At 42.7% G+C, this 19,607-nt stretch overlaps 1 protein-coding gene across 1 annotated transcript in view; it reads right to left on the bottom strand.

Moving 5' to 3' along the window:
• The window catches only part of LOC118384710 (transmembrane protein 104-like), a 79,733-nt gene that overhangs the window by 43,569 nt on the left and 16,557 nt on the right, over positions 1-19,607 (bottom strand). The window contains exons 7-8 of the mRNA XM_035771450.2: positions 17,999-18,098; positions 16,376-16,472 (exon numbers count right to left, since the gene is read on the bottom strand). Coding sequence (XP_035627343.1) covers positions 16,376-16,472; positions 17,999-18,098 — 197 coding nt within the window. The remainder of the gene's footprint in view (positions 1-16,375; positions 16,473-17,998; positions 18,099-19,607) is intronic.

The raw sequence follows: 19,607 nt of genomic DNA, 5'->3' as shown, positions 1-19,607 counted from the left end.
ATGTGTAGACCTAAACTTTTTAAAAGGCAAATGCTCAACTATTAAGAACCATTTACAGCATGATTAAGCAAGTGATTGCAGTGTTCCACTTGTGTGAGTCTATTTGAGACTAAATGGTGAGGACCACTGAGGTCTCAAATGTATGCCCTCCACACACTGCCGCTTTGTTTGAATAATGATGTCACATGAGTGTTTCCATTAGGAAATGGTTGTGCCGGACATTTGACCGGCAACATTTTAAATTTACCAGACCCATATGCATTGGGTGCGTAACCTGATTAGGGCATCCACACACCGTGCTCCGAGTAATCGCATTCAGAAGAACATGCATGTCGAGGATGCAACGATATATGGTCCTTCTTACAGACTTCTGATGTGCACTTTGAACATGTTAGAATAACTATAAGAAGGGCTTACCAAGAAAAACTTCCAAAAGGACTCATTTGAGGTCAAATTAAGTTAGGGCACTCAACAACAGAAAAGGCAGAGATTGATTTCTTATTGCTCACTTTAATCCAGCCTGTCCAGTTTATGATGGCTTACCGAAAATACATAAAAGTATGGATGAACCTCCTTTACGTCCCATAGTGTCAGGTAACAGTAGCCCTGTTGAACACCTATCTCAATATGATGATTTATTCATCTTAACATTTGTGCCAGCATTGCCAGCCTTTTTAGGATACCACGATGTGCTTAAGATCATCAATAACTATAAAATGTGACAGTGAAAGCATCTTGGTTATACTTGACGTTCAGTCTCTCTACACTAATAGCACGCATGACGCAAGCCTACAAGCGCTCTCACGCTATCCCAACACTAGACCCGAGGGTCTCTTACCCCCGTCTAACTTAATTCTGTCTCTCACTAAAAAAAAGCCCTCACATCAAATGACTTCCAATATGCGGGCAGTTTCTACCAACAGATTCAGAGTACCTCAATGGGAACTGACTTCGTTCCTAACTATGCAAATGTATTCATGGGACACTGGGGGGAGACCTTCCTTTATGATGTCCAGAAAAAAAAAATATTTCCAGAGTATCACCCTTTGGAAAAGATACATGGACGACATCCTACTGGTATGGAACGGTACTGAAGGTCTCCTCTCAGAGTTAATTTCTTATAATTTATCTGAACCCAATCTCAAATTCACAACAGAGAGAAGAGAAGAAAACAGACTTGGAGTCTACTATCTTCTGCAAGCCGCACAGACAGTAACCACCCCGTACACCATAAGCGGAACATACTGGTAGCTCAATTCCTAAGACTCCGAAGTAACTGTAGCACAGACATAGATTTTGAGCGCAAAGCTAATGGTATGCACACTAGCTTCCTGCAATGTGGGTATGATAAGGGAGTTATTGAACAGACCTATACCTGTGCTTGAGAGACTGAACATCAAAGCCTACTCAGTGGCACTAATAGTGGTGATTCTCTGATCCACCTCTACGCAGACAACACCATTCTGTATACTTCTGGCCCTTCTTTGGACACTAACCTCCAGATGAGCTTCAATGCAATACATTTCTCCTTCCCTGGCCTCCAACTGCCCTTAAATGCAAGTAAAACTAAATGCGTGCTCTTCAACCGATCGCTGCCCGCACCTGCACCAGACTCATATTAAGCATCACCAATCCAAAATTAAATCTAGAATCGGCTTCCTATTTCGCAACAAAGCATCCTTCACTCACGCTGCCAAACTTGACTATCCTACCGATCGATCCTTGTCTTCAGCGATATCATTTACAAAATAGCCTCCAACACTACTCAGCAAATTGAACGCAGTCTATCACAGCGCCATCCATTTAGTCACCAAAGCCCCATATACTACCCAACACTGCGACCTGTATGCTCTCGTTGGCTGGCCCTCGCTTCATATTCGTCGCCAAACTCACTGGCTCCAAGTCATCCACAAGTCTCTGCTAGGTAAAGCCCCGCCTATCTCAGCTCACTGGTGACCATAGCAGCACCCACCTGTAGCACACACTCCAGCAGGTATATTTCACTGGTCACCTCCAAAGCCAATTCCTCCTTTGGCTGCCTTTCCTTCCAGTTCTCTGCTGCCAATGACTAGAACAAATTGCAAAAATCACTGAAGCTGGAGACTTATATCTCCCTCACTTGCTATATTGTATTTACTTTGCCACCATGGCCTTTTTTTGCCTTTACCTCCCTTATCTCACCTCATTTGCTCACATCGTATATAGACGTGTTTATACTGTATTATTGACTGTATGTTTGTTTTACTCCATGTGTAACTCTGTGTCGTTGTATGTGTCGAACTGCTTTGCTTTATCTTGGCCAGGTCGCAATTGTAAATGAGAACTTGTTGTCAACTTGCCTACCTGGTTAAATAAAGGTGAAATAAATCAAATACAATTTAAACCAACTTTAAGCATCAGCTATCAGAGCAGCTTACAGATCATTGCACCTGTACATAGCCCATCTGTAAATAGCCCATCCAGCTACCGCATCCCCATACTGTTATATATTTATTTTTTGCTCCTTTGCACCCCAGTATCTCTATTTGCACATTCATCTTCTGCACATCTATCACTCCAGTGTTTAATTGCTAAATTGTCATTATTTGGCCACTACGGCCTATTTATTGCCTTACCTCCCTAATCTTACCTCATTTGCACACATAGACTTTTCTATTGTGTTATTGACTGTACCCTTGTTTATCCCATGTCTAACTCTGTGTTGTTGTTTGTGTCGCACTGCTTTGCTTTATCTTGGCCAGGTTGCAGTTGTAAATGAGAACTTGTTCTTAACTGGTCTACCTGGTTAAATAAAGGTGAAATAAAAAATAAATAAAAAGACAAAACTCCCATGTTTGTGTTTTTCCACGGAGTACAGCACATATGCCGGTCACGTCAAATCCAATGTATTAAAACACTGGAACAAAAGTAATCCTAATCTACGAGTGTCCACCATATTACCCCCTCACATTTTTGGGGGGGCCATACAAGAATATAGCCGATTCCATGACGCACAGCATGAAGCTACCTAAGAAGCATGACACTTGGCTACCAGGCCCACCCAATGGCACTAACAAGTGTGGCCACTGTGTACATTGTGACAGTACAGCACTCCTCTGAACGAGTATAGTGAAGTAAAAGGAGATAGAAACTGTTTCTGTTTATTATTATTATTTTCTTGTTTTTATTTATCCTTTATTTAACTAGACAAGTCAGTTAAGAACAAATTCTTATTTACAATGACGGCCTACACCGGCCAGCCAAACCCGGACGACGCTGGACCAATTGTGCACCACCCAATGGGACTCCCAATCACGGCCGGTTGTGATACTGCCTGGAATCGAACCAGGGTGTCTGCAGTGACGTCTCTAGCACTGAGATGCAGTGCCTTAGACCGCTACGCCACTCGGGAGCTCTTGTGCTGTCTGACAGATCTTTCACTCAAAGGCTCTGTATCTGTATGCTGTATATGTATGATAAGATACATAACGAATATATGAGCCAAATTAATTCCACTAAATTATGCAAATGAACCTATTGACCGATAAGCATGACCAGTCAAATGTATTTCCATCAACTGGTATTTCCATCAATTAATAGGCTGAAAAGCATTATTGTGCAATTGTTTTCTGTGTCGCATTTACAGTGGACCAACTTTAAACATTAGAAATCAAGAGGAAGATTACTAATGGCACTTTATCCTCCAAAAGGAGCTGGACCAATTAAAGAAGTCTTGAGGTATTGCGCGCCTGAGGTAGAGTACCTTATGATAAGCTGTAGACCACACTATCTACCAATTGAGTTCATATCTATATTATTCGTAGCCATCTATTTACCACCACAGACCGATGCTGGCACTAAGACCGCACTCAACCAACTCTATAAGGCCATAAGCAAACAAGAAAATGCACATCCAGAAATGGCGCTCCTAGTGGCCTAGGGACTTTACTGCAGGCAAACGTAAATCAGTTTTACCAAATTTTAACCAGCATATCACATTTGCAACCAAAGGAAAAAATAAAATAAAAACTCTAGACCACCTTTACTCCACACACAGAAATGCACACAAAGCTCTCTCCTGCCCTACATTTGGCAAATCTGACCATAATTCTATCCTCCTGATTCCTGCTTACAAGCAAAAACTAAAGCTGGAAGTACCAGTGACTCGCTCAATATGGAAGTGGTCAGAAGACGCGGATGCTATGTTACGGAACTGTTTTGCTAGCACAGACTGGAATATGTTCCGGGATTCATCCAATGGCATTGAGGAGTATACCACCTCAGTCATCGGCTTCATCAATAAATGCATTGACGACGTCATCCCCACAGTGACAGTGCATACATATCCCAACCAGAAGTCATGGATTACAGGCAACATCCGTATCAAGTTAAAGGCTAGAGCTGCTGCATTCAAAGAGTGGAACACTAATCTGGACACTTGTAAAATATCCCGCTAAGCCCTCAGAGAAACCATCAAACAAGCCATTACAGGATTATTGTCAATACAGGATTAAGATTGAATCAACTGGCAAGTGCCTTCACTGACATGTTCAACCTCTCCCTGACTGAGTCTGTAATACCTACATGCTTCAGACCACCATAGTCCCTGTGCCCAAGGAAGAGAAGGTAACCTGCCTAAATGATTACCGCCCCGTAGCACTTGCGTCAGTAGCCACAAAGTGCTTTGAAAGGCTGGTCATCAACAGCATCCTCCTGGATACCCTAGAACCACTGCAACTGGATCCTGGACTTCCTGACGGGCCATCCCCAGGTGGTAAGGGTAGGCACCAACACGTCTGCCACACTGATCCTCAACACTGGGGCCCCTCAGGGGTGTGTACTTAGTCCCCTTCTGTACTACCTTTTCACCCACAACTGCATGGCCAAACTACTCCAACACTATCATTAAGTTTGCTGACGACACAGCAGTGGTAGCCCCGATCACCGACAACGATGACAGCCTAGGGGGAGGAGGTCAGAGAACTGGCAGTGTGGTGCCAGGACAACAACCTCTCCCTCAATGTGAGCAAGACAATGGAGCTGATTGTGGACTACAGGAAAAGGCGGGCCGAACAGGCCCCTATTAACATCAAAGGAGCTGTAGTGGAGCGGGTCAAGAGTTAGTTTGTTGGTGATGTGGACACCAAGGAACTTATCATGGTCCAAACACACCAAGACAGTTGTGAAGAGGGCACAACAAAACCTTTTCCCCCAAGGAGACTGAAAATATTTGGCATGGGTCCCCAGATCCTCAAAAAGTTCTCCAGCTGCATCATTGAGATCATCCTGACCAGTTCCATCACTGCCTGGTATGGCAACTGCTCAGTATCTGACCACAAGGCGCTACAGAGGGTAGTGCGTACTGCCCAGTACATCACTGGGGCCAAGCTGCCTGCCATCCAGGACCTATATAATAGGCAGTGTCAGAGGAAAGCCCATAAAAAAAATTGTCAGAGACTCCAGTCACCCAAATCATAGACTGTTTTCTCTGCTACCGCACAGCAAGCGGTACCGGAACACCAAGTCTAGGACCAAAAGGCTCCTTTACAGCTTCTACCCCCAAGCCATAAAGCTGCTGAACAATTCATCGGTACCGGTACTCCTTGTATATAGCCTCGTTACTGTTACGTTATTGTGTAACTTTTGATTGATTTTTTATAAACTTTTTAAAACTTTAGTTTATTTGGTAATTATTTTCTTAACGCTTCTTGAACTGCACTGTTGGTTAAGGGTTTGTAAGTAAGCATTTCACGGTAAGGTCTACACTTGTATTCAGCGCATGACAAATAAAGTTTGATTTAATAGATATGAGTCAGTAACTTCAGGGATATCCTCAAGCTATTACTGAAACAGAAAGAGACTGTGAAGCAATGAGGAGAGGAAATGATGAGGATGATCAACTCTATACTGTACATATAAGACAGGATTACTCAATTTATCCTGGCTTCAAAGCCCCTCTGATGTTCAGAGTTTCAAGCCTTTGAAGTCTATCAGAGAATGCTGTGGCATACAACAATCACTGAACAGGCATAACATCAGCGTAAACAAACACTGAACGTGGGTGTGACCTGTAAAGGGCATTCTTAGTTCAACAGAGCAATTGAGGGGCTGATCTAAAGCTCTGCCTTTACAATGGATCTCAAAATTCACTTCTCTCTGGAGAGATAAGAGGATACCAAGAATAAGACATGAGCTAAACTCTTAGCCAACATTTAAAACTATTCCCTACTTTATCATTCACAACTTCCCAGAAGTATGGGTTTAGCTTAACCAGACCTCCCGAAAAACTGTTGCTGATACATTTGTGCCAGCAGCCTCTATTTGGGTAGCCACAGTAAATTGGGAAAGTAAACAATGATGAGCATAGCATTCATTTGCTACACTGAACCATTATGACTTCATATGGGGAGCTGGGGTGCAGTTGCCTTCCAGTTGGTTTGTCTAATTAAAATCTCTGGCTTCTCAAAAGATACCATTATACACCTAGGTAAAAAATAACGAGCAACACCGCATAGGGAAGATTTATGACAGGCAAGGGACATATCTGGAAGGAAATTCGAAACGATAATTTGCCTGTGGTTTAATAGGACCTCGGCTATTTCACTCTCCCGATCGTTATAACTTTTAGTAGGGGATGTGGGGGATGGGGAAAAGAGGGTGCCATATCGCACAGAGAACAAGGTCTCATTAAATTATGATGATGGACCCTATGAAGAATAAATTAAATAATACATCAACTAAGGGGCCTTGTCATGAATATGTTCCATGTCACAGTGTAATTGAAAAAGCTCTATATGAGGAAGGAAACTGTCCATTTTTATTTCCTGGTTTGGAGAAGGGTGCAAACGGTTGGGTCATTCTTTCAATAGGAGGCTTGGTCTGGTCAGCCTAACCAGCAGACCCAGACAACTACACCAACACACAGCCATACAAGCAATCAGCCCAAGGTCACAGGGTCTGAATTGTCATGATGTTGCCCTCTTTGGGTATAGCAAGCCCCATCCCCCTGACTCCTTCAACTAGGCTGCTGTGGTCAGAGAGAGGTCGTAAATTCCTGAGGAGAAGACCCTGCCTCATGGCCACACAGTATAAGAGGCAGAGTAACTTTTCATAGTGAACAAAGGAATTTCTTCCACCTCACAGAACTTGAGGTACGAAACAATTTCATGTTCCGGAGAAAGTATAAAAGATCGGGGAAGAATCCAGCTACAAACTGGTCCGTTTGTTACAACTTGGGGAAGCTCATGGGAGATGGTGTGGCCACATTACCATTATGCTGTTTATATAATAGCCTCAGATATGAGGTTTACATCTAATTGTTGTATACGATGAATGAGTATGATACTGTTTGTAAAATTGTGTAATATGACTTTGGACTGTTTAATGAAGGAAAATCCAATTCCCTTTTGATTTGAACTAAATCAGAGGAGCGCCCCTGAGCCCAGTTAGGGTCAGGCATCCTGGGACAGCCCCTTTTCTGCAATTCCGAATAAAACCCAACTTTGAGAAATGATCACCAGACCATGTTTCTCTCAATCACGGGAGTACAAAGGTTGTAGACCATTGCTGAATCTTTTAACCATACCACATGGTTAAACACTTAGCCTATCAATACTGACAGAATAAGAACAAGTCTTTGATATTAATTACTAGTCTGCAGCTAGGAATTCGGTATCATTGAACAAGGAATGACATCCACCGAAACTACCATTCTATAACGAATGAAGGAATGTCACTCTGAACAATCCACTCTAACCACAACCGAGAGAGAGAGGGAGAGAGACGGACAAAGACTTTTCACCAGCGATCAAGACGACACACTGAGCGTAAATATATATATTGATTGCAATTGTTCCCGAATGAGTGAGCGTTCATGTCCAAAGGATTAGCATTTCAATTGTTATAATTATCAACTCTTTGGTGACTTCTCAGCTGACCCCCACTCCCCATTTTGTCCACCAAGCCGCGATGCCGGTTTAGCCCACTATGGCACATTTCCTATAATTTCTTGTAACCATATTTACTTTGTTTATGCATTTCTGTGAATTACTTAGTTAGTAATAAATGAATGATTTAAGACAATTGATGTATGGATGACTCATAGTGAAGACTGGGTTCGTGCAGATAACCAACAAGTTACGATGTTTGGAATGAGACTAACGTGAGGTAAAGTAAATCATTCATTAATCAGAAGACAATGGATCAGATATGAAAATATCTGCAAGGTTATATTGGGAAATTATAACCTTGTAATCGGAATATTTTCCTTTGATAAAACTAAGTCTTCAATTTAATGATAGTAAAGACACGACAGAATGTAAAAGTCTCTTGAAACCTGTCCCTTTTAAAATGGGAGCCTGTGTTCCGTTTAAGCGTCAGATTAATTTCATGAGAATCACGTTTGTTAGCGTTCAGCCACCCACCGAGCAAGACCCGTACATCATTCTGCAATGTCCTTGTACCAGATAACCAGCTTTTCAAAACAGAAAACAATATTGTACTCAGCATGTAGATTTTCTCCTTAAACACGAGGCACGGACTTTACCAACGTGTTAGACAGGCCAAATACGTCTATTTTATCTTACTCCCCTGAGAAAAGGAAAGAATAAACAATTGACACAGACAATGACATTAAAAGTAATAGAAAGCAATGGGCTACACTACTCCCTTGTTTTGTTTTCTCGAAACCAATGAGTGAAATAACTTCTCAAATGATGATCGTCTGTAGTCTATAAGCAGAAAGACAGAGGAAAAACTGAGTTAAATGGACAGGCTGAAGGCAATAATTAAACCATGTATTACCTTGGTTACAAATCACAGGCACACAAGCCCCATTGAGTTCTGTAGTGACAGCTGCCAAAAAGATCCTTAAGCACATTTGATGGCATTAGCAGTTTGTCTCGTGTGGCTAACTACCACTCTTTATGGTAATGTGATAGCAGCACCAGCACAACTCACACAAAAAAAGGGTTAACAACTGCTCAATCTGCTGGAGTGGAAACAATATGCTGTAGTTAGCAAACACAGATGGGACAAACACAGATGGGACAAACTCTTCCTAAACAGGGTAAGTATAAATTCTAGTCTTTCAATAGTCTTTGAAAACAGCCTGGGTACCGGACACGAGAATCAATCAGCAGTTGATCAAATCTCACCCAACTCATTTTCGTATCCCTTTACACTCGTACCGTGTACAGGTTGAAAATGGCAGATTTGGGCACGGATAAATGCCTAAATTGGAACGCAGTGGCTGAAGAGTAACATGCTATACATGACGTCAGAGCTCTGCGCTTTACGTCATTGTAAGGGTTTGACTGACCGCTGTTCTGAACTTGAGTGTGACAAGTAGTTGCAGTAACTTACACAAACACACACACCCATTAAAATTAAGAGGATTATATATTTTAGAAGACGACGTTTCTTTTGTAATATGTCATACAAGTGAGTACAAATGTGCACTTCACATTTCTATATCACAAAGTCACTGAATGAACTGATATGACTTTTAGTTTCAAAAGAACTTGCAGAGCTGGCCATTGATGATAAGTCAACCTGACATATAGTCCAGACACGTCAGGGTAAGGTGTGAGGCTAACCTCCAGAATTGTGAATTCCATTCCGAATTGTGAATTCCATCCAGTGAATATTGTTATTGAGTTTCACTCATGTCCTCTGCATGCATGTATGTATGAGGTGCAACGCTCATACTATGTGTAGGCACTACCTCTCAATCCTAGAGAGCGTGGTTTGGCAGGCTTAGTGACGGGGGGAGTCGATACAGTTACATAATCGGGACATTATTTTTGGACAATATTATATTGATACTTTGACTGCAAGTATTGATTTGTAAAAAAAAAAAAGAATAATAATAATTTTTATACATAAATATACATACACATACAGTTTAAGTCAGAAGTTCACAGACACTTATGTTGGACTCATTAAAACAATTTTTTCAACCACTCCACAAATTTCTGGTTAACAAACTATAGTTTTGGCAAGTCGGACATCTACTTTGTGCATAACACAAGTCATTTTTTCAACAATTGTTTACAGACAGATTATTTCACTTATAATTCACTGTATCACAATTCCAGTGGGTCAGAGGTTTACATACACTAAGTTGACTGTGCCTTTAAACAGCTTGGAAAATGACAGAAAATGTTATGGCTTTAACTTCTTGGTGGCAGGGGAGCAGTATTGAAAAGCTTGGATGAATAAGGTGCCCAGAGTAAACTGCCTGCTGCTCTGTCCCAGATGCAAATATATGCATATTATTAGTAGTATTGGATAGAAAACACTCTGTGAAGTTTCTAAAACTGTTTGAATGATGTCTGTGAGTATAACAGAACTCACATGGCAAGCAAAAACCTGAGACAAATCCAACCAGGAAGTGGGAAATCTGAGGTTTGTAGTTTCATTTAAGTGATTGCCTATCCAATATGCTGTGTCTATGGGGCCAGATTGCACTTCCCAAGGCTTCCAGCAGATGTCAACAGTCTTTAGAAAGTTGTTTGAGGCTTCTATTGTGGAAGGGTGTCGAATAAGAGCTGTTTCAACAAGTGGACTAGGCTGAGGCCAATCAGTTATTTACTGCGCGGTCACGCCGTTCCTTCTTTTTCCTCTTTAATGCTACTGTCCGGTTGGAATATTATTGAAGATGGTTTATAAAAAAGACCCTAAGGATTGATTGTAAACATCGTTCGACATGTTTCTACAACTGGAATAGAAAACTAAACGTGCATACAAAACGGAGGTATTTGGACATAAATATGAACGTAATCGAACAAAACAAACATGTCTTGTGGAAGTGGGAGTCCTGTGTGTGCATTCTGACGAAGATCAGCAAAGGTAAGTGAAGATTTATAATGCTATTTATGACTTTTGTTGACTCTACAATGTGGCAGGTAACTATGGCTTGCTTTTGTGGCTGAACCTGTTCTCAGATAATTAAATATTGTGCTTTTGACTTAATGCTTTTTTGAAATCTGACACAGCGGTTGCATTAAAAACAAGTTCATCTTTAATTCTATGTAAAACATGTATCTTTCATCAAAGTTTATGATGAGTATTTCTGTTATTTGATGTGGCTCTCTGCAATTTCTCCGGATGTTTTGGAGGCATTTCTGAACATGGCGCCAATGTAATCTGAGGTTTTTGGATATAAATATGAACTTGATCGAACAAAACATACATGTATTGTGTAACATTGAGTCCTGGGAGTGTCATCTGATGAAGATCGTCAAAGGTTAGTGATTAATTGTATCTATATTTCTGCTTTTTGTGACACCTCTCTTTGGTTAGAAATAATGCTCAGGACGCAGTAATGCTCAGGAAGGAGGGGCGTTCTGTCTCCTAGAGATTAACGTACTTTGGTGCGAAAAGTGCAAATCCATCCCAGAACAACAGCAAAGGATCTTGTGAAGATGCTGGAGGAAACAGGTACAAAAGTATCTATATCCACAGTAAAATGCAAGGAATAATGACCATCGTTACGTTTGGAGGAAAAAGAGGGAGGCTTGCAAGCCAAAGAACACCATCCCAACTGTGAAGCAAGGGGGTGGCAGCGTCATGTTGTGGGGGTGCTTTGCTGCAGGAGGGACTGGTGCACTTCACAAAATAGATGGCATCATGAGGATAGAAAATGAGGTGGATATATTGAAGCTACACCTCAAGACATCAGTCAGGAAGTTAAAGCTTGGTCGCAAATGGGTCTTCCAAATGGACAATGACCCCAACCATACTTCCAAAGATGTGGCAAAATGGCTTAAGGACAAACAAACAAAGTCAAGGTATTGGAGTGGTCATCACAAAGCCCTGTCCTCAATCCCATAGATAATTTGTGGGCAAAACTGAAAAGGCGTGTGCGAGCAAGGAGACCTACAAACCTGACTCAGTTCTGTCAGGAGAAATGGGCCAAAATTCTTCCAACTTATCGTGGGAAGCTTGTGGAAGGCTACCCGACACGTTTGACCCAAGTTTAAAGGCAATGCTATCAAATACTAACTGATTGTATGCAAACTTATGACCCACTGGGAATGTGATGAAATAAATAAAAGCTGAAATAAATCACTACTATTATTCTGACATTTCACATTCTTAAAATAAAGTGGTGATCCTAACTGACCTAAGACAGGGAATTTTTACGAAGATTAAATGTCAGGAATGATGAAAAACTTATTCACTAAAAACTGAGTTTAAATGTATTTGGCTAAGGTGTATGTAAACTTCCGACTTCAACTGTGTGTGACATAAATACAGTGGGGCAAAAAAGTATTTAGTCAGCCACCAATTGTGCAAGTTCTCCCACTTAAAAAGATGAGAGGCCTGTAATTTTCATCATAGGTACACTGTCATGCTGTGTCTGTCATAGTTGAAATGGGATCATTGTCATTCTGAAAGACCCAGCCACGTTTCATCTTCAATGCCCTTGCTGATGGAAGAAGGTTTTCACTCAAAATCTCACGATACATGGCCCCATTCATTCTTTCCTTTACACGGATCAGTCGTCCTGGTCCCTTTGCTGAAAAACTGACCATATGACATTCTCCCAATCTTCTTCTGGATCATCCAAATGCTCTCTAGCAAACTTCAGAATGGCCTGGACATGTACTGGCTTAAGCAGGGGGACACGTCTGGCACTGCAGGATTTGAGTCCCTGGCGGCGTAGTGTGTTACTGATGGTAGGCTTTGGTGGTAGGTCATTCACTAGGTCCCCCCCCCATGTGGTTCTGGGATTTTTGCTCACCGTTCTTGTGATCATTTTGACCCCATGGGGTGAGATCTTGCGTGGAGCCCCAGATTGAGGGAGATTATCAGTGGTCTTGTATGTCTTCCATTTCCTAATAATTGCTCCCACAGCTGTTTACCTATTGTAGATTCAGTCTTCCCAGCCTGATGCAGGTCTACAAATTTGTTTCTGGTGTCCTTTGACAGCTCTTTGGTCTTGGCCATAGTGGAGTTGTGCTGATCCCCAGAGCCTTGTGGGTCTGCTATTAGAACAGAACTACTTTTCTGAACTGGGACAGCTGTTCTGTCACATACTAAAGATAACCCACAATCTGTTGTCCAAGCACAACAAACACTGCTGCAACCACCGTGGGGCAACTGTCTGAGGAAAAATGACAAATGAAATGAGAGATCTACAAGCATAATGTGAGGTACACTATATATATACACACAGACACACACAAGTACGTGGACACCCCTTCAAATTAGTCGATTCGGCTATTTCAACCATATCTGTTGCTGACAGGTGTATAAAATCGAGCACACAGCCATGCAACATCCACGGACAAACATTGGCAGTAAAATGGCCCGTCCTGAAGAGTTCAGTGACTTTCAACGTGGCGCCGTCATTGGATGTCACCTTTCCAACAAATCAGTATGTCAACATTCTGCCCTGTTAGTGCTGCCCTGGTCAGCTGTAAGTTATATTATTGTGAAGTGGAAACATCTAGGAGCAACAATGACTCAGCCGCAAAGTGGTAGGCCACACAAGCTCAAAGAACGGGACAGCCGAGTGCAGAAGTGCGCAGACCATGATTTTGGAATGAGATGTTCGACGAGCAGGTGTCCACAGTTTTGGTCATGTCAGGGAAAGGGGGATACCTAGTCAGTTGTAAAACTGAATGCCTTCAACTGAAATGTGTCTTGTATCTTGTTCTGATAAAGGAACTAGGACATTCAAATCGACCAACGAGATCTAGAATAAGACTAGCTTGTGGCTCAGTTGATGGCGATTTGAACGGTCTGGCCGGGCAGACCACTGACATGTGGGTGGCATCTATAAAAACCTGGTCTGATGAGGAGGCCGGTGGTCTGAAACACGCAACGCCCAGGGTTGTGACTTTCAGACCAACACAGTACATGGCAGGTGAAAAAAAGCTCTTAAGCCTGTCTGTATGGTCAACAGTCCATTCTTGAGGGTGCAGAGGGTAGAAAGCCCCCTGGAGGAACCACTCCATCAACCCTACTTCTGTCTGTGACAGCCTGAGTTCTCTAAATCATGCTCTATCCATCAGTCTCTCTTTCCTTCTCTCTCAAACAGCCACCCACACGGGGATTACAGCTGTGCGCCGTTATGCTGTAATGCAGGCTGCCCTTTAATCTTTCCTTGCTTCCTTTTCTAAACCCTAATAACGCTGTGGCTGGACTAATGTGTACGACATCAATCCCACTCCCCCTGTGGCAGCCAGTGGTGCCCTACACAGCAGCCCAGGCAGACCAAATACGCACCCAACTGAGGAAGTTCAGGTTGCATTACTGCTTAGCACAAAACCACAACATACACATTACACACACTATTGATTATTTAAGATGAATAAGTATGGTACACAGTTACCACAGTAAAATCCCTTAAGGAAACAGATAATACCATTCAAGGGATTAAAGCCCCTTATCAATGACACCTATAGAACTGGGAGCTACAAATGCCTGGTCAAGATAAAAATGGAGGATTAACTGACGATCTGTTGCCAGGAGAGACTACAAGATTTTGAGGTTGAGAAGATGTGATGGTGAGGAGAGAAATGTGGTTGATGAGGACAGGAGAGAAGGGCCATTAACAGATAGAATGTAATGACCACTGAAACACAGAACCTCCAGAACATAGTTCAAAGACCAGCTTTGAGCAATTCCATTGGTATACAACAACTGAGCAGCAACTAATGCTAACATATTGAACACAGTGTGTTTGCTAATGCCAACACCCTCTTAGAGGCTCAAAACTAAGCCAAACTAATTGCATAACCAAAACAAAAAAAGTCATTAGGAATTGTAATTATGGTTCTTTTTGTAATGCCTTTTTCAAACACTCAAAGAATGGGGCGGCATAATAAATGAATAGGCTCATTTGAATTCTAAACCAAAACAAAATAAAGGGGCATTTCCCAATGCCGTATTGTCAGCCTTTCTGACAACTGTTCCAATGTTTTCCAAAGTCTGATTAAGCATATTATAATAGGAGTCAATACTAAAGCACCCTCTGACTCACTCAGTTCATAAAGAGACTGGCAGTAGGGTGATAAAGCAGGTCACTTAGTTTGTAAAGTGACTGTTCTACTGGATGTCATAAGGTGAATGCACCAATTTGTAAGTCGCTCTGGATAAGAGCGTCTGCTAAATGACTTAAATGTAAATGTAAATGAAATGATATGGACGTTGTAAAGAAAAGGGAAAATACTGGGCTGGATAATGACTCCGGATGGCAAAGACTCTAGATGCTGTGGACATTGTGCCTAGATAGACCCATCATTAGGACAAAGGGCACCTTGGTCTTTGGGGTGGGGCAGAGACATGTCAGAGGGCATAAGCAGGCATAGCGTAGGTGGGAGAGGAGAGGTATTTCCATTGGGCAGGACAGAGCGGTGTATGGAGAGCGGCTGGGCTTAAAAGGAATAGTCAATCAATTATTTAAAGTGATCATGGGGAGTGGTGGGCAGTGGCTAAGGGGCCAGAGCGTTTGACCCAGGCACGTCAAATACAAAGGGGGGCTGAGGAGCAGGAAGACACTCCACTCCCTGTGTGAGCTAACAGAAGCTGATTAATGTTTTATCAAAGCCCAATGATTTATTTAAGGGCGAGTCCACCACAGGAAGGAATCTAATAAGGTTTCATGGAGAAGAAAATGGGAGAAAATACAACTAAGCCCCTAGAAGTCAAAATGCCTGTATGCAGGAGAGACCAAAACTAATAACAGGAAACATCTTCTTCAAGAAACACCAGAGAACAGTTGACTTTCTGTCAAATACAGTCAATTTCTTAAAACATATTACCAAGCAGACATCTCCTCAACATCTACTATAATAAGAAGCAATAAGTTAGATACATTAACACAGAGGTGGAAATGTCTCTTTCCCTAAAAGGAAACTTTGTGAAACTGCAAGGTAAACAAAACATACAGGAGGAGATTATAAATCAGCATAATTTCAATTCGTTGACATGATGTAAGAGGCTTATCCAGACGAGATAAAAAAACAACAATGCATCTATTGGAGAATTGTTTGGGTATGCTCGTTGTGTTGAAAATGAGTGAGGGTGGAGGGAGAACAGTGGAGGGGGGAAATAATACAGGAGGAGATCAGCACATCTATCACTGTCGGCCGGCAAAGTTAAAGCAAAAGTGGAAATCGCAGGAGTTTCGCTCTCTTAAGACTTCAAGGGCACACACACTTGCTCAGGGCTGCGGGAGGGGAGGAGTGAGAGGGAGACCGAACTGGAAGGGGGTCTCTGGGCTGAGGCTGACACTAACACAGACAGGGGTTTGCACATTCGGGCTCAGTCACGATGGCAGGGGCTGACAGAGAGAGGTGTGGTACACCATGTGTCCTCCAGGGGCCTTTGGGACGAGGGTAGAAGGACAGGGGTGAGAAACAGGGGTGCAGTATGTACTCACCAGAAACACCTTGTAGGCGTCTTTCCTGGTGACAGGCCCCCAGCACAAGTCGGTGTCGTCGTATTTCACACTGCCAGCACTGCATGAGTGGTTTCCACTACAGAGAGAACAGACAGACTGGTGATCATTACAGATCCCTTCACGATCAGATCAAGTCAGTCCAAGAATAACATACGACAGGAAAGACTAGTTTACAATGTTGCAAAAGAACATGAAACAATGATAAAATATGAAATATGACAGGGCAGAATTACTAAAACTTTGCAGACTTGTCAGTTCCTACTACCTCGGAGCGGTTAGATTATCAGGGAGGTCAGTTCCTTCTTGCTCGGAGCGGTTAGATTATCAGTGAGGCCAGGTCCTACTACCTCTGAGCGGTTAGATTATCAGTGAGGCCAGGTCCTACTACCTCTGAGCGGTTAGATTATCAGTAAAAGTTATATCACTGCACAAGACTTTACTGAGTTGAAGTGATGATCCAGTCTTCCTGGTGGAAAATTACACATTGTCATTCTGAGGCAATCACAAAACTCTTTCAGTGCTGCCAACAAGGTGCAGCAGACTAAGCATCAATTATGGGAGATAATCATTAGAATCTGTCACCGAGAAGTCTGCTGCGGCAAGGCTTTACAAAGAGATACCGCTCTACGATCTCAATCGCCTGGCTCTCCTCAGTGGCAGAGCCAGTCGAGCGGGGAGCTCCGGTCTGTGCCATAGGGTAATTCCTTTTTAAGTGTCTGTTCCGCCTCACATTTTGGCAAGAATGTTACCACGGGGCTTTTCGACCCCGCTGAGTCAGAGGGACAAACGTATATTTTTTATGCTACTGGATTGATTTGTTAATAGAACTTCCTCTGATGTGGTAAGTGGTTCAATTGTAATCTTGAATTGAAATGTATTCACTCACCTTCACCTTTAAAAACTAAGTATCTCTATACATTTTTAAGGATCTCATCCTCACCACATTATGTTCATAAGATATCCCTATATGGCACTCCCAGGGCTCACTGAACCCTTAAAAAGTCACTGATAATCTAACGTCATTTGGGCAAAATGGGAGAGCGCTTTAGTTTTTGGAACGGGGGTCCTTTTTTGAAATTGTACTTTTTGGTACACCATGAGAAAGTCAATCATCTTTCTGTCATAAAGCTACACCAAATTGAATTGTGATCCTGACGGTTAAGGTGGTCTCACCAGAACAATAGTTTCTCTAGGGAAGAGCCTCCCTTAGATCTGCAGGCTAAGTCATACTGTCTGAGACTGGAACCATATGGAATATGTGATGTCACCCAGCCCACCGGGCCAGTGGAGGAAACTTGCAATAAAAACCTGTCTGGGAGCCAGTCAACAAAAAGTAAATGCCAAGAGCACTGGTGGGAGGTCAGGAAGGCCCCCTCATCAGAAAGTTTTACTGAGGCAGAAGGTCAGGGAACAGCCAAAGTGCAGAGATAAAAACAGAACTGAGAGAAAGGGATATGCTTTGTCCTGCCAAACGTAAATGCTGCAAGTACTTGGGAAAGTCAGCTGCACCCACATTAGTCATAAAGTTGCTTGAAATAACACCCCCAAATAAGAAACCCATGAATGTAATGAATCAGCAGCAAGCTGGCTGGCTGGTCTTACCAGGCTACTTCCATTAGTGATATGGGCACAGCAGCAGCATAGATGGCCAGGTCTCCGTACAGGTAGACTACCATGCAGATGTAGAACATGTTGACACCAACTGAAAGACAATACCAAAGGGTTAAGACATGAGCAGATTATACCTGGATCTATACATACAATGTCAAACATGATATATTTCTAGTGTATATGACTGTGTTATCAATTCATCATATCTCCGAGAGAATCTGCCTAACAGCCGTCAGATGCCTGATTATGAAACATGGTCAATGCAACTTGTGTCAAACTTCAACCGCTAAACGTGCAGTCTCCATCAGAGGCAATCTCCTCTGTCTCTACACCTCCATCAATCCCCTGCTTCTCCCTCCAGGATGGCAGCCACAACTGCAGCAGCACATTTCTCCGCTCCTCCGGAAGAATATTAATCACACTCATTTAGAAAGTAATCACTTCATGATGAACATTCTCCTCATTACATCCCCCACACACTACTGGCCCATCCAAGCTGGCACAACGAGGGGAGATCGAGAGCTTTCAACAACGGGAGACCGATAGCCATGTTGTGCCAGGCATCCATCATACACTGGCGTTCTCATGTGGGAGGCTCCTGCGTCCTACTGGTCCTGGCAGCCAATTCATTACTGACAGGGAAATTAGAGTGTGGAGTCCATTAAAAATCAATAAAAAGTGAGGGGTTTATAGTTTTACAGGGCTAAATTGATTCATCTGATCTGAGAGTAAAGGGACGAATGGCAACCTTCTGCTGCCCATCACACAGCCGAGCTGAGGGAAACAAGAAAAGGGATATGGAAGAGGACTAGCTGGTCCAACAGCCAGATAAGCCCATGTAGTTGTAAAACAGTCATCACCTGTCTTATGGCAGGGATTGATGGACACTTACAGTAGACTGCATTATGATATGAAGCTATATTACAGTTGCTACACTAAGTTTCTGCAGCCCTGTTTGAGTTTGATGGAGAGTCAAACAGCAGGTAAATTCTGTGGGAAAGGGCGATGACCGCAAACATTTACCTAGTTAGCACCACCACCCATCTTACCGCCATTGAGGACAATGTGGTGCTAAAGTACTGTGGGAGAGGGAACCAAAGGGCACTTTGGTAGCCACGCTGTGTTTATTCTCTTCCAGGACCATCTGATCACATCATTGTGCAGTGGTGCACTGAGGTCATTAAACACAGGCTGGGGAAAATAAACACTGATAACTCAAGAAGACGCCAGTGTGTGTGAGATTACACTATACTGTACCTATATCAGTATTGATCTGCACACTGATTACAGTATGAAAGTATCTTACAGGTTGGTGGGGGGGGGGGGACTCGATTCTCTCTGCATCAATTCTACACATTCCATTTTCACCTCCTCTCCGACAACCCCACTTTGAGGTTAGCACTGTACAGTACTCTCTACCATTCCTGCATGTCTCCATCTGGCCCTATGGAAAGGAAGCCTGTTAGAGCTTTTGCCTCAGATAGGGGGAAATCAGGGTTGCCTGTGCTGCCCCTGTCAGTGAGCGATAGCTAGGTGAGGACCCAGCATGACCAAGAGGATGCTGCCCTGCCAGGCTCTGTCACTAATACCTCCCCATTAC

The sequence above is a fragment of the Oncorhynchus keta genome, chromosome 5, assembly GCF_023373465.1.
Source record: "Oncorhynchus keta strain PuntledgeMale-10-30-2019 chromosome 5, Oket_V2, whole genome shotgun sequence".
NCBI classification, from domain to species: domain Eukaryota; kingdom Metazoa; phylum Chordata; class Actinopteri; order Salmoniformes; family Salmonidae; genus Oncorhynchus; species Oncorhynchus keta.
This window is presented reverse-complemented; position numbering and strand designations above follow the sequence as displayed.